We start from the raw sequence: 14613 nt of genomic DNA on the forward strand, positions 1-14613 counted from the left end.
AAATTTTTAGCTAGAAAAGTGGAGCAAACGTGGGAAAAAGGCTTAGATGCGAGTTCTTGGAGTCCCCTCTGGACATTGAGGTCTTAGGTTTGATTGGTGGAGACGACGCGGCAAAACCTGCAACTCGAGGCTAATGTTGCCGAGAAGCAAGCTTTGATGCTAGCTCTGAAAGTAGGGAGTCCTTAAAATGTGCCATAAATTATAATTCTCCTACTTGGGGAATTGGACTTGGTTAGCTAGTTTTTGCTTAACCACGATTTGATTAAAGGTAAACGCTTGACTTAAGGCATGAGGATTTCGTTTGTTAGAAGGAGAGGAGAAGGCTGGCTATGGCGGGAAAGAGACAGGCACACAGTGTGCAAGGCGTGTGAGCCGCCATCCCGCACAGGTGTCTCCGTCTAACGACTCTTCGAATGTGCGCGCGGTGAGACAGAGTGCCCTATTCGTGAGAGAGGGAGGGAGAGCGGTGAAGGATAGAAGACTCTGAGAGAGAGAGAGAGACAGAGTCGCTACGTCTACGGGGGATACGATTGAGAGAGACGGAGAGGGGAAGGGGGAGAGAGAGAGAGTGGCGCTGAGGATACGAATAACAGAGAGAGAGAGAGAGAGGCGCTGAGGATACGAATAAGAGAGAGAGAGAGAGAGAGAGAGAGAGAGAGAGTTGGCGCTGAGGATACGCATAAGAGAGAGAGAGAGAGAGAGAGAGAGAGAGAGAGAGTGGCGCTGAGGGAGGGAGGGAGAGAGAGAGAGAGAGAGAGAGAGAGAGAGTGGCGCTGAGGGAGGGAGGGAGAGAGAGAGAGAGAGAGAGAGAGAGAGAGAGCGAGAGGGAGGGAGAGAGTGGAGTGGAGGAGCGGTGAAGCAGGGGGAAACGCAGAGAGAGTCGCAGTGCGCACCCTTTGGTCTCCGCATGCTCAAAGACATTCGGCCACACAGCAGCTTTCAAGGCTCCCTTCTATCAGAAAATATCCTCACTGCCCCACAACGCCTGCACCAGCTGAGAGGAAAAGCTGTAACAACGGACGGACAAAGCTCCATGCAGAAAAGCTTTTCTAAGCTGTAGAGCGCTGTTTCTGCTCAGCATTTGAGTATCCCGTCGCCAGCAAACAACAGAACTTGGAAGTGTGCTGAAAAAAATATACAAAAACAATCCAACGAGCACAAAGACAGTGGGCTCGGTCAGGTCAGGTCCTGCCATGGCCGTTGCTTCGCTGGTGAAGACGTCGGCTGCTTGGGTAGCGCGCCATGCTTCGCACGTTTCCATCAATCAATCAGGCATGACATATTCCTTCCCCCCTTTCTCGTCTGCAGTGTCTCTGCAGCTCAATATTTTAACGCTGTGTGTGTTTCCCCCTCGATTTGAACGCTTCCTTACTGAGGTAGCGCACCCACATGCAAAATTGCGAATATTAGCGCGTCAAGGATGAAAACAAAGCCGTCTTGTCATTGTACGACGTCCAAATTCCACTCTCATCTCAAAAGAATCCTAGCACGATACACCATTTAAAGCTTCAAGCTCCAGCTTTCTAGTCCGGACATAACAGTATAAGAAATGAAGCGTTTAGGTGCGCTTTCGATCTTGACCCCCGACCTCTGAATCGCACTGTACTGGCTTTTGGGTCTCAGACGATATCTCTAAGCATGGTTGCGCCACGTTTCCTAAGGACAGAAATACGTGATCAAAATCCCTGGCTGCTAAGGGCCTGATCATGCGGAAGGGGGCAGTTTGCAGACCGGTTTTGGAGGGAAAACCTTGAGCCCTGCTTTGGAGTAGGGGCAGCAGAAGTTGCTGGTCAGCTTTGACACGGATAGGGTGGTTTTCAAACCTCCTTCCTGCATAAACAGCTCTAATTGAAAGTTTGGAGCGCCTCTAGCCCTGCTTTGGAGTAGGGGCAGCAGAAATTGCTGGTCAGCTTTGACACGGATAGGGTGGTTTTCAAACCACCTTCCCGCATAAACAGCTCTAATTGAAAGTTTGGAGCGCCTCTATGGAGGACTTTGGATGACTTTGTGGGAAGTCATATTAGCTAGTCTATAGTTTTACCTTGCAGGTGCATATCATGAGGTTAGATGAAAGGAAGAGAAGTTTGAAAGGAAGGAGAGAGAGAGAGAGAGAGAGAGAGAGAGAGAGAGAGAGATGCACTAACATTTGCGGGAGGTCTCGCGGGCATATGACACAAACCATCTCAATTGAGGTTTCACCTATTTGTTCTTTGCTTCATATTGGCCCTAAAAAGGGAAAATTCAGAATCTCGCCATCCGGGGACGGATCCATCTTGGGTGGCAGGCGTGTACTGCATCCGCGATTTAAGCAACACTTGAAGTCATTGCTCCCCATGTAAAACCCAAAACCAAAAGGTAACTCATACAAGCCACTTAGGGCTGAAGCAAAGGGCTCAATAAGGCCCTTGCTGAAAGCTAAAGTGCTAAGCTAGTGAACAAAATAGTAGAGTAGCAAAATATCATAAGAGTGTCAGGTGCTCAGAGCTAACGCTCCTAGTACATGCCCAGGGTTCCATATATCCAGGTAACCTAGTGGCTCTTTGCTGAGATGTGAGAAGCTCTCGTATCTGTGTGTGTCAAGCTGTCTCTCGATGCGGTGGAGGGCATGGTCTCCTCGATCTATGTATTTGAAGAGCTACATCAAGGGTGACTTGTCGTCTCTGGTGGTCATCTCCGGGGAGGGCTGAAATGGACCGGACCTCGATCGTGCGTGTCCCTCTCCGTGTCGCATGTGGAGCGCGTGTCTCTCGTCTGGCAACATCGTGGTGGAGACTCCCATTGCTAGTCCATGATGCTTTCATCTCATCAAGCTCCTCTCCCTGAGCCTTGTCGGAATTGACTCAGATGCATAGAAATCTGTAACAAGTGTCTGTGCTTTGTTGATTTCGGTGCCCTGTGGCCTCAATCCCTGCCGCTCTTTGGTCTGTCACATCAGTATATCTCTTTGTTGTTGCATCTCAATTAGATAGAGCCCAACACAAAAAATGGATCAGCCGTGTAAGTGGACTAAAGCTATGCGCCTCTTGGAAGAGGCAGTGATATCGTTCTTAGATCTCATCATAGATTGGGCAGATGCATAGAAAGTGCTTCTTTGTCTCGATCTCCTCCATTTGGCATAGTGTGCAAATCCTTTGCTCTCCTTGCCTCAATCCTTAGCTGATGTGATGAGACTCGCAATTGACCGATGGCGATCCTCAATGCATGTGAGACTCTCTAGTCCTTGAGGTATTGGGTTCTGATGACAAGACCATGCTCCGAGACCCTTAGGAAGTGGTCATGGTAGAACTGGATCTTGGTAGGGAACTCCTCTCCCCCCCAAGCCCTAGATGTATGGAGCTGGAGGAGGTCCAACTGTATGATACAATTGATCTCATCTCGTGGTATCATCTCGGGTGGTGCATCCAAGCTATATTGAAAGGGGGAAGTCTGTCCATCTGAATGCTGTGACTACCAAACCATGTGGATACGCGTGCATACCATGTTGTATCAACACCGCTTTCTGCTAGTTGCCTTGAGGACTCCAATGCTAACCTCGGTAATCTCCACTGGGGTAAGGCCCAAACTTTGTGGAGGAACATCACTGTCTGAGAGATGGCATCAACTTGGATAGGGTCATGGCGAACTCTGCCTATATATTTTGATGGGGGACTGAGGGCTTGCTCTGAATCATCTTGGATCCCATAATCACTTGTAGCCTCTCAAATCTCCTCCACTCTGTCGCTGAAATATCACTCCCTCAGAAAGGTGCTGCATACACGTTAGTCGTTCTCACCAGCTTGTCAAAAAGCTAGCCCTTCGTCGGAGGGTCTTGGAAGTGTGCTTGGAAGCATCACCTCTCTAGTCAGGTTAGAGCACCTCGTCCTCGTGTGAGTCATGTTGTACCTGCATGGATCATCGTGAAACCTGGTCCGGTGAACACTACCCCCAAATATGTGTAAGAATGCATTATCTCCACCTAGCTCATCATGGTATGTGAAGCTATGGCGACGGGACACTGCTCGCGAGGTGTTGAAGATCATAACCTTGGTTTTTCCAATGTTAACTGTCAAGTCTCTCTCTCTCTGTAGAACATCTCCAGAGCAGCTAGATGTTTCTGCAGTCCCTTTGCTGAGGATGATATGAGGACTATGTCATCTGTGTACAACATATCTGCACCATCAGGTCAGCCGAAAGTGAATTCTCTCCATCGTCAAAGGAAGTGATCTCGTCGATATAGAGACCGAACAGAATTGGTGAGAGGGGGCAGCCTTGTCACACTCCGATAGTGCTCTCAACCCAGTCTGATAGGCCTCTTGGGGCATGTACCTTCCCTCTAACGGACTCATATAGACTCATGACCCCCAGATCATGATCTCTGGGAGCTGCAACTCCTATAACCTCCTGATTAGGCGAGAACGTGGGACACTATCAAATGCCTTACAAAAGTCTACGAAGAAAGTGTAGACTTTCTGATGCCTCGACTTTGCCTCCTCAATAATAGCCCTAAAGGTGAATATGTGGTCTAGTGTGGAGTGCTTTCTCCTAAAACTTGCTTGCCCAAGAGCTCGCTGCCCGTGACCCTCTGTGTGGCTGTTGATCTTTCTCTCTAGATTCGACCCATATATCTTAGCCAGAGTGTGGCCAATCTTAAGAGTGCGGTAGTTCCCAATGTCCATGGGATCACTACTGGTATGATGGTTGTGCTCCAGGTAGGCGGGAAGCCATGGCATATGGCATGGTTGAACAGCTGTGCTAGGATGGTCAAGATCTCCTGTCCATGTGCAAAGTGCTCAGTGCATAGTCCCTCATGATTTGGTGATCTCCAATTATGAAGTTGGAGGAGGGCAGCCCGTACATTCTGCACAGTAAACAAGTGACACGTAGTGGGTCTGGGCAAAGAGGACATAGCAGGTGGTGCCTGACTTGGGACATCATATAGAGAGCATGCATGTGTATGCTAGACTGTTGGATCTGTGATGGGGATGGGCGACTTCCCCTCCGACAAGAGTCCCCATCCTGTAGTAGGATCTCCCTTGCGAAAGGATCTGATCACCTCATCCGTCCTATGTATGAGGAAAGCCTGCTTCTTATGTCGTGTCACTCGGCGTGAGATCCGTTGTGCCTCTGTAAGTCAAATGTCCAAGTGCTCATCCACGTGTGAGGTGGGCTCTCATCTCTCTGCACTCATTGTAAAACCAAGGGTTTTGGGGCATCTTCCCATATGGGACACTTTAGGATCTATGGGTTGGACACCACTATCAAATAGATAGTGACTTGTACATCCAAAAATTTTGAGAAAAAAAAACATACAAAACTTGCGAGAGAGAGAGAGAGAGAGAGAGAGAGAGAGAGAGAGAGAGAGAGAGAGAGACTAACGTCCTTGGAAGGTCTCACGGGCCGATGGTACGAAGTACATCAAGAGAAGAAACTAGCCTCTGTGGGCGACCACGCTAGGGCCCTTGTTGAGTGCCATGCTAAGCTAAAGAGCTCAAGAGCTCAAACTCAAAACTCAAAACTGTAACTCAAAATTCAAAACCTGGTGCCGTGGTTGCTCTTTCGCTAGGCAGCAAAGATGTCTCGGATCTTTTGTCTGTTGGATTGTGTCTCTTGTTGTGGTGGCGGAAGACGTGGTCTCGAGGACCTTTATGCCCGATGGGCCATGTCAAGAGCGATGCCTCGACTCTAACGGTCTCCTCTAAGAAGGTCTTAGATAGACCATACCTCCATCGTGTGTGCTCTGGTCACTTTCTGTATCATGTGTGGTCTCTGCATCTCTCCTGTTGTCCACACTGCCCTCATTTTAGCTAGCTCCTCCACACCACTATGTCTTAGAGTTGACTCAAATGCATAGAAGTCTGTGACATGTTACTTTGCTCGGTCTATGTCAGCCACCTGCAGCGCGGTCATTCTTGCTGTTGTCTAATCTGTCTCAATAATGTCTCTCTGTGCCGTCACATCTCAATCAGATAGAGCCCAATGCGGACCTAGTCATGGAATTGGATCAACCATGAGAGTGGACCAAAGCCGTGCCCCTCTTCAAAGAGGCAGTGGTATCGTCCCCAGACCCCATAGTAGGTTGGGCAGGCATACAAGAAATGCTCCTTTGTCTTGACCTCCCCCAGTGTGCATAACCTATAGATTTGCTGCTCTTTGGGTGTGCTTGCAGCTCTCCCTGCCTCAATCCTTAGGTGATGGGATGAGACCCGCATCTGCCCAATGGCAACCCTTAGTGCATGTTAGACTCCTTTGTCCTCTGGGTATTGTTGTTTGATGAGGAGTCCATCCTTCGATTGATGAGGAACTCTTGGTCCCCCCAAGTTAGAGACGTATGGAGTGAGAGGAGACCTAACCGTATGATATGGTTGATCTCATCATGTGGAATCAAGTGGGGCGGTTCATCCATGCTGTATTGAAAATGGGGGAGCCGGTTCATCTGAAACCTTGATTGGCAAACCATGTGGATATGCACGCATACCATGCTGAGCTGATCCCACCATTTGCTAACCGTCTGCAGAACTCTAGGGCCAGCATTGGCAGTCTCTAGCTAGGTAAGGTCCAAACCCATTATTTGAAGGATGGCACTTTGGAGTGGTGTCAAGGCGAACTCTGCCTGTACTATCTGTTTGGGGACCGAGGGCTTACTCCGAATCATCCTAGACCACATAATCACTTGCATTTGCTCAAATCTTCTTTAGTCTGCTGTCAAGTGATCACTCTCTCAAAAGGGTGATGCATACATCGCATTCGGCCTCACTAGGGTGTCGGAAAACCAGCCATTCGTTAGTGGATCCTCGAAGTGCACCCAAAAGCATTGCCTTTCCAGTCGGGCCAAAGTTCCTTATACTTGTGTGAGTCGCGCCCTGGCTGCGTGGACCATCGTTAAAACTGGCCGTATAAAGACTATCCCCAAGTATATGTAAGACTGCACCATCTCTACTAGCTCACATCGGTAAGTGAGGCTATGTCGGTGGAGTGGTGCATGTGAGGTGTTCAAGATCATAACCTTGGTCTTCCGGGGTGGGCGAACCCACATCTCTCTCTCTCTCTCTGTGTGTGTGTGTGTGCCTCTCCAGGGTGGGCAAACCCACAAACATGGCCCTCACTCCTCACATGGGCAGGCAGATCCACAAGCAAGGTCCTCACTCAGTGAACTTGGAGATGACACCTCTAACAGTATGGATATCCTTTGTGGATTTTGAGAAATACACAGTTGGAGTTAAGTGCAAAGGTTCGTCTCAAAAAGCAAAGAAGAGCAAAAAGGTTTATTGCATGCATTTTCGACCAAATTGTGTAAGGTCAGCTTGACATTGGACGAAGTGGATTCAGAGATGTTATGGGCAGTTTGGTCATGAAAAGCAAAAAGATGCTTTTGTGAGAGTGAAATGTGCGGAAGCATGTAGGAGAGAGAGAGAGAGAGAGAGAGAGAGAGAGAGAGGCACACAAAACAGGGAAGAAGTACAGCTCCAAGTGATAGTCTGAAGGGAGTGGAGCAGCCCTATAAATAGGGCAAAGGGTGAGGCTGGGACAGTCAATTGGAGGCCTGACATCAGCCCCAGTCCTCTATAAAAGAGGCTCGAAGGCACAAGTGAGCAGCCTACTGGCTGGCCCACAAGCCTCTCCAGAAACCACACCCCGCTTCTCGGCCCTTTCATTGACCAGGCCGTGTGCGCACCACCCAGCCAACGTGGACCTCCTTGCCAAGCAACACTCTGAACCTCGTCCTTGGGCTAGAGCTCCTCAAAACAGTGTAAAGAAGGGTGCTGAAGAAGCTCGGGGAAAGGACATACCAAATCGCAGCATAGATGTGTGGAATTACCCCTCTAAAACACGTCACAAAGCCTCGGAGCCGATTGCATCTATTGTTGCCCTCTCTGGCTCTGTGCAAACCTGAAGTCTGAGTGTGAAATGTGCGGAAGCATGCACACACACTTTTTTTTTTTTTTTGGGGTGAAACTAAGAAAATTATATTATGAAACATCCATTTTACAACAGGGCAGTGCTCGAGAAAAGAGCCAATGCCCTATCCATCAGAAACAGTAAAAGAAAAGCTGAATGCAAGAAACATCCAAATCTTCCTCATGCAAGGCATCATATAAGGACTGCCGCAATGAGGCCCGGAAGAACTCATAAGGGTGCTGAAGGGGTGAATTCAGAAGTGCATGATTTCGTTGTAGCCAGAGGGTCCATAAGGCCCAGTATCTGGTCCAATGGAAGAAAAGAGAATACTGTGACAAAGAAGCTGATAATCTGCCAAACATCCAGAAAAACCTCAAGAACCTGTGTGCAGGAAATCTGAGAGAGAAAAAATAGGAGATCTTGTCCAGAAGGTCTCTGGAATATGAACAAAACCACAATAAGTGCTGAATACTCTCAGGAGTATGATGACATACATCTTGGACAAAGAGGAGAGGCAATCCTTCTTTGAGCCAATTTCACTCCCACTGAAAAAATACCAACAATACGTCTCCAGAGAAGGAGTCTCTGCTTCAATGGCATTTTCAACTTCCATATCAATTTCAATTTTCCTTTTCACCAAGTTAAAGACTTATTCAGATGCTAAAGAGAATTTGCATGATGAGCAATCCATGGAGGAGGTAATATCAATCGATAAGCCTGTATGGAAGTCCATAGATGCAAAGGTTGAGAGGATAATCCTGGACTTGAAGAATGAAGATGCCAATCTTGAAGCCTGTCTGTTACTTCAATGTTGGAATCGGAACCAAAGGAAGTAAGAGATCTGCAATAGCTTTCCATATGGGTCTATGATGCATCCCAAGATTGTAGTGTTGGCATGTTGCCGGAAAAGAGAGAATATGCTCCTGAGTATCTACCACATCATCAATGAACCGGATGCCCAACTTCATGAGATTGTGAGCTCTGATTGGTTGTTGTACAGCAAGAGGAGAGTAAAAAACAGCACTCCAATGAAGGCTTTCCATTCGAAGCGAGGAAGCTGTAGAAGCAAGATGGGCAGACCATTTGATGCGAGAGAGCACTTTCTTCCAATCTTGAATCAAGGCAGTAGAAAAAGGATAACCAGGGATTTTACCTTGAAACTTGCCAAGTACTACTTCCGATGGATCAACTAGCCAATGTCCATAAGCATTTGTGCGCATCTGGCCACACAAAAATGCCAACATGATAGACCAAGGCTGCTCTTGCTGAAAAAAAGTCTTGAGCATAGTGATCTTTCTTGCCAACACATGAAATTTGATGTTTATAATATTCAAACCACCATGCATTCTTGGTGAGCAAAGCAGGTCCATTTTGAGCAACCTTAAAGCTTTTTTATGAAGCTTAGTTTTCCAAAAAATCTCCATGGCTTGAGACATAAAAGAAGAGAGATCTCGAGATGACCAATGTAATAAAGGAAGGTAAAACTGGACATAAGCTAAAACAATGGACTGGACAATTCGAAGCCGAACATGCAAAGGCCTAGTGGAGATCTTCCAATATTCTAATTTGTCTTGAATTTTGTTAAATACCCAAGACATTTGTTGCTTATTTCTGATTTTCCAGCCAATTGGATAACCCAAATGTCTTACTATGTTTTCCGGATGAATAATCTGGCCGGGCCAAAGGATAGCATGCTAGTCGCAATGCTTGAGAGGCAAGAGTTTTGATTTCTGAAAATTAATTTTTAGACCAGCTGCCAACCCAAAATCAGAAAGGGTATCCATCAATAAGCGAAGCTCCAGAGGACTATTCTTTGGCATGAAGAATGAATCATCTACATAGGCTTGTGCAATGAAAGGTCATGAGCCAGGAATCTGAAGCCCTACTAACTGTCCAGTATCAACCAGATGATCCATATAAAGAAGCAAAGGATGTGAAGCAATAGCATAGAGCAAAGCATTGAGTGCTGTCGAACTGATCATTCAAGAGTCCAAGACTCAGACAAATGGTTCCCCATAAAGCATTGAGCAGTGGAATCTGAGTAAAGCCAATCTATGACATTAACTAGCTTTGGCCCAAAACCAAGTTTAGACATGATTTGAGAGACATAATCCCACTGTACGGTATCAAATGCCTTTGCCACATCCACCTGCATGACCAAAACATCTTGAGTTGAATATTTAGCATATTCCATTGCGATGAGGGTATTGGAGATATTATCATGTATATTCCTTCTTGGAACAAAACCATATTGCCTGGGATGAAGTCCATCATGAAGGATATTCTTTATCCGATGAACCAACATTTTAGCAATAAGTTTATATATAACATGCATCAAAGTGATGGGCCTCCAGTCATCCATAGTCTCACATAGGAGTTTTTTGGGCACAAGCTTAACCAGACCGTGCTTCCAAGCTGAAGGAAGATGTTGATGCTGCTAGGCTACATTAATGAGCTTCAAGATTGGACCCTTCAATTCAGCCCAGAAGGCTATCAAAAATTCAACCGTCAAACCATCCTAGCCAGGGGATTTATGTTTACCCAAATGTTTGAGGGCTTCATCCAATTCAATATCTGAAAAAGACATTTCCAGCATTGAAGCTTTTTGCAAAGAAAAAATAGGAGAAACAAGCTCAATAAATTTGCTCCGAGCCAATTCAACCTGAGGAGTAGAAGAAGATGGTTGAGAGAAAAGAAGCTGAAAATGATCCAGACATTGTTTTTCTAGCTGAGATAAAGTCTAGGTCCAAAGATCATCAGGTTTTCTGACTCTCATGATAGATTGACTTTGTTTATATGCATGTAAATTCCGAAAGAAAGATTTTGAGAAACAACCCTTATCTAGCATAGGCTTAACTCGAGCCCTTGTCTGCCATTTGGAAAGCTTGCGTTTATCATTAGCATCAATTATGGAAGAAGCACAAGACAATGAACTCTGCTCAGAAGCAGAAAGGGACCTTTGATGGCTAATCTGTACCAAGGACTGCTTCTATGATTTTTCCCACTGGATATGCTGCCTGGTTTTTGCCATGTACCATCTTCCATATTCCTTGATGACATTCTGAATACGATGTACAAAAGAGTTCCAAGCAAAGTCAAGATCCTCTTGAGCATGAGATAACAATGGCTTGCAAGCCAATCGAATCATTAGCTGGAATTTTTCATGAGAAAGATATAATTGATTGACTTGTAAGTGTCTTGACTGAAGAGAGCTGCATGTCATCCAGAGGCATGCCAAATGAAAAGTTCAGCCAAAGTGGAGTGTGATCAGATAGTTGTTGAGAATAGTCAGTCCACATTTGACATGTATAATCATCATATTTCTGAGCATGAATAAGATGCCATCTATCAAGCCTGGCCCAATATTCTGTAAAAGCATTATGATGATATGTAAATCCCAAAACTGAAGGGTGAGTTGCTGTCCATAAATCTGCGGTATGAAGTGATGAAATCATATGTACCCATTGCTGAATTTTAGAGGGCAGCATATGGGATTTATGTGTGGTATTGTCTTGCCAGTGAGGAGAATTATTGAAGTCACCACAAAGTATAGCATTTGTGGACCAAGGATATTGCTTTATGGAGTCCCACATTCGAGCTCTAGAAGCTGAAGTTTGAGAGGCATACAAGAAACCAATTTCAAAAATCTCTCCATTAATCATACATTGGATAATCATCCATCGGCCACAAAGATCATTATATGCTACCCAGGGCTGCAAATCATGTCTGGCTAGAATACGCCGAGCCTTGGACTTATCCAACGTGCCATCGGACTTGTACTTGGTCTTGTACACCCACTTGGTACTGATTAAAATATGCTGGCCAGCAAAAGAATGCTGATTATGCTCTTGCAGACACACAACATCTAGATGAGTTTTATTTATATAGTGCCAAAGGAGCCTCCATTTATTCGGGTTGCAGAGGCCTTGTATATTATAAGAAACACATTTAAGAGAAGCACGCATGAAAATATGTACAAGAAATGAGTAGTCCTTAAAAAGAAAGAGAGGCATCAGGCCTTTGCCATTGCCTCAGGGTCTTGCTGACCCTCAGAATCCAATTCCCTGACTAGATCATCTTCTTCACAAAGCGGAATACCCTTATTGATTGCATTAACCCATGCCTTTGAGATGGGGCTGTCCGAAGAGGTAGATGGTTGACCAGGAGAAGGAGCAGAAGCATGCCAATTACGAGATTGGAGAGGTCTTTGTTTGAGAGGCATTGTCTTCTTTGCAGTCTGCCAACCCTCGTGAGAAGATGAATTATTTTCCACTAGCTTGCTTTTTCCTTTATCCTTGTTTTGAGCTGAACTGGCTTGGCTCCCTGTATGAACTGAAGGCTTTGCTCCTTTGGCTTCAGTCTTTTCCACATATGTCTACTGACCTCCTTTATTAGATGGCGGAGGAATGGCAGCTGGAGGAGGTAGATGAAGGATAGAGGGACACTCAGAAGCTAGGTGCCCAAACTTGTGACAAGAGAAACAAGCTCCAGCAAAAATGCCCCTTTTCAAAGTGAAATATTTCTTTCCCAAATTAACACCCTCAATCTCAATTGCAATAGGAGGGGGGGTTGGTCTATCAGTATCCCATAAGATGCAAAAACGATTTTTATTACCTGTAGGATGAGGGGGACAGATCACTTGTCCCAATGTCATCGCTAAGCCAGGAAGCTGTGTTCTCATGTAATCTGGAAAATCAACTACTTCAACCCATGCATGGCAATGATGCTTGATGAGATTCTGATAGTCCTTATTAGGAGACCAAGGCATGATGTGCACCATTTGACGACCAAAATATAAGGGGACATTTTCAGCATCTTTTGTTTTGTCAAGGCATCCAAGAGATGAACTTCATAAAATCCTTGGGAGGCAAAATAAACTCGTTCCACATAGCATCCACCTAGGAGGGAATTCACCCATTGTCCCACATCATTGGCTGAGGGTATTTTCCCTGGGAAAAAGATGATGACTGCAGTCTGAGAGAGCTTCTTCAAAGGATGCAGAAGAGAGGGCAACTTCATTTTGTCAATGAGTTCCGGAGCAGGTAGCATCCATCCTCTTCTACTTTGTTGAAATTCCTCATTCAACATGTCAAACACATAGGAAGCATCTTCAGATGAAGGAGCTATGGGGGGCAAAGTCTCCCTTGTTGACTATCTTTTAGGTTCTGGAGAGAGGGCTCTCTTGACATAATACTTATTTGTTTCTGCCATTGAAGCTAGTCGATTTAGTAGGAAGATTCAAATCAGAAAAAAGGCGGCGACACTATATCAGTTGGGCACGGGATTTGGATAGAAGGGCACGAGACCTGGACAAGAGGACACGGGAACCTGTTGCGACAGAAAGCTTGCAGGAATACTGCCTTACACACAACTAACTAATCCAACGCACTGGAAAGGTGGACAAAATCTGAGAGGAAACCAATAACGAGGCGCTTAAGGTGGCACGAGAGGGCACACAGGATGGCGAAACAGGGACGGAATTTCTCGCGAGCAGAGGTAAGGGCTGCGAACAGGCTGCACACAGTCCAAATGAAACGTGGAGCAGATCGTGTTGCTCACAGACACACAAACGGAGAGCTGCAGGGAACACACGCACACAAACGGGGAGCTGCAGGAGGCTGAAACAAAGTGGAAAAGCGACCAGATGGAGCTCTAGAAAGGTGGCTGATAGCAGCGAGCAAGCTCAGGAGGATGAACGGATCGTAGGAAGCAATAGGGACAGGTCGGGATCACCAACAGGGCCGAGAGTCTCTGTGTGTGTGTGCGTGTGCGCGCGCGCGTGCTCGAGAGGGCGCACACACACACACACACACAGACTCTCTCTCTTATTTAAAACGTAGAATAAGAGAGAGAGAGAGAGAGAGAGAGAGAGAGAGAGAGAGAGAGAGAGAGAGAGAGATGTTATTCCTGTTTTTTTGGAAGTTTTTGTTTCTTGACTTGCTTGTTTATTTTTGCTTAGTCGAGAGAGAGAGAGAGAGAGAGACTCTCTCTCTCTCTCTCTCTCTCTTATTTAAAACATAGAATAAGATAGAGAGAGAGATGTTATTCCGGTTTTTTGGGAAGTTTTTGTTTCTTGACTTGCTTGTTTATTTTTGCTTAGTCACCTTCTTCCTTTCTTCTTTATTTCTTGTTTTCTCTCTCTTTTGTTTATTTGAGGTATTTTAGTAAGCACTGGGTTTGCCCAAGAGACTCTGCGTGTCTTTAGAAACCCAGTATAGCTGCTTATGCTTGGGCACTGATGCGACATAAGTGTTCCTTTCTTGCTAAGTATGTCTTCCTTTTCGTTTTTCATAAAAGTTTTTGTTTGCCTCTTTTTTCTTCTCTTTCATTTTCTCTTTTATTTTCTGTGTAGATTTTTGGTCTTTAGAACAACAAAAAATCTAAATTTGTATGATTGGACATATTCTAGTTTTACAAAGGTATACAAATGATAGAGGCAAAGAAAATCGTGTATATAGCAAGGGAGCACACCCAAAAAAGGGGAAGAATTACAGCTCCAAGTGATAATCTTAGGGGGAGTGGAGGAGCTCTATAAATAGGGCAAGGGGGGAAGCTGGTACAGCCGACTGGTGGGCGGACATCTAAGTTGGCTCAGCCTCAGCCCAGAGGGCACAAGTAGGCAGCCCCTCTCCAGAAACCACACCCTGCTCCTTGCCCCTTTCATTGACCACGCCGTGTGCACACCGTGCAGCCTGACGTGGACCTCCTTGTCAAGCAACACTCCAAACCTCCTGCTGA

The 14613-nt window shown here is 45.9% G+C and overlaps 1 protein-coding gene across 2 annotated transcripts in view; it reads left to right on the forward strand.

Moving 5' to 3' along the window:
• The first annotated feature begins 808 nt into the window (after positions 1 to 808).
• LOC147895386 (uncharacterized) overlaps positions 809 to 14613 on the forward strand; it is a 55419-nt gene continuing 41614 nt past the window's right edge. For both annotated transcript variants that reach the window (XM_087383972.1, XM_087383973.1), the window contains exon 1: positions 809 to 1272. In XM_087383972.1, the coding sequence (XP_087240098.1) occupies positions 1194 to 1272 (79 nt within the window). In that variant the 5' untranslated portion in view covers positions 809 to 1193. The remainder of the gene's footprint in view (positions 1273 to 14613) is intronic.

This window comes from Dipteris shenzhenensis, chromosome 13 (assembly GCF_047967505.1).
Source record: "Dipteris shenzhenensis isolate YYH24624 ecotype China chromosome 13, Dip_SZ_1.0, whole genome shotgun sequence".
Classification (NCBI taxonomy): domain Eukaryota; kingdom Viridiplantae; phylum Streptophyta; class Polypodiopsida; order Gleicheniales; family Dipteridaceae; genus Dipteris; species Dipteris shenzhenensis.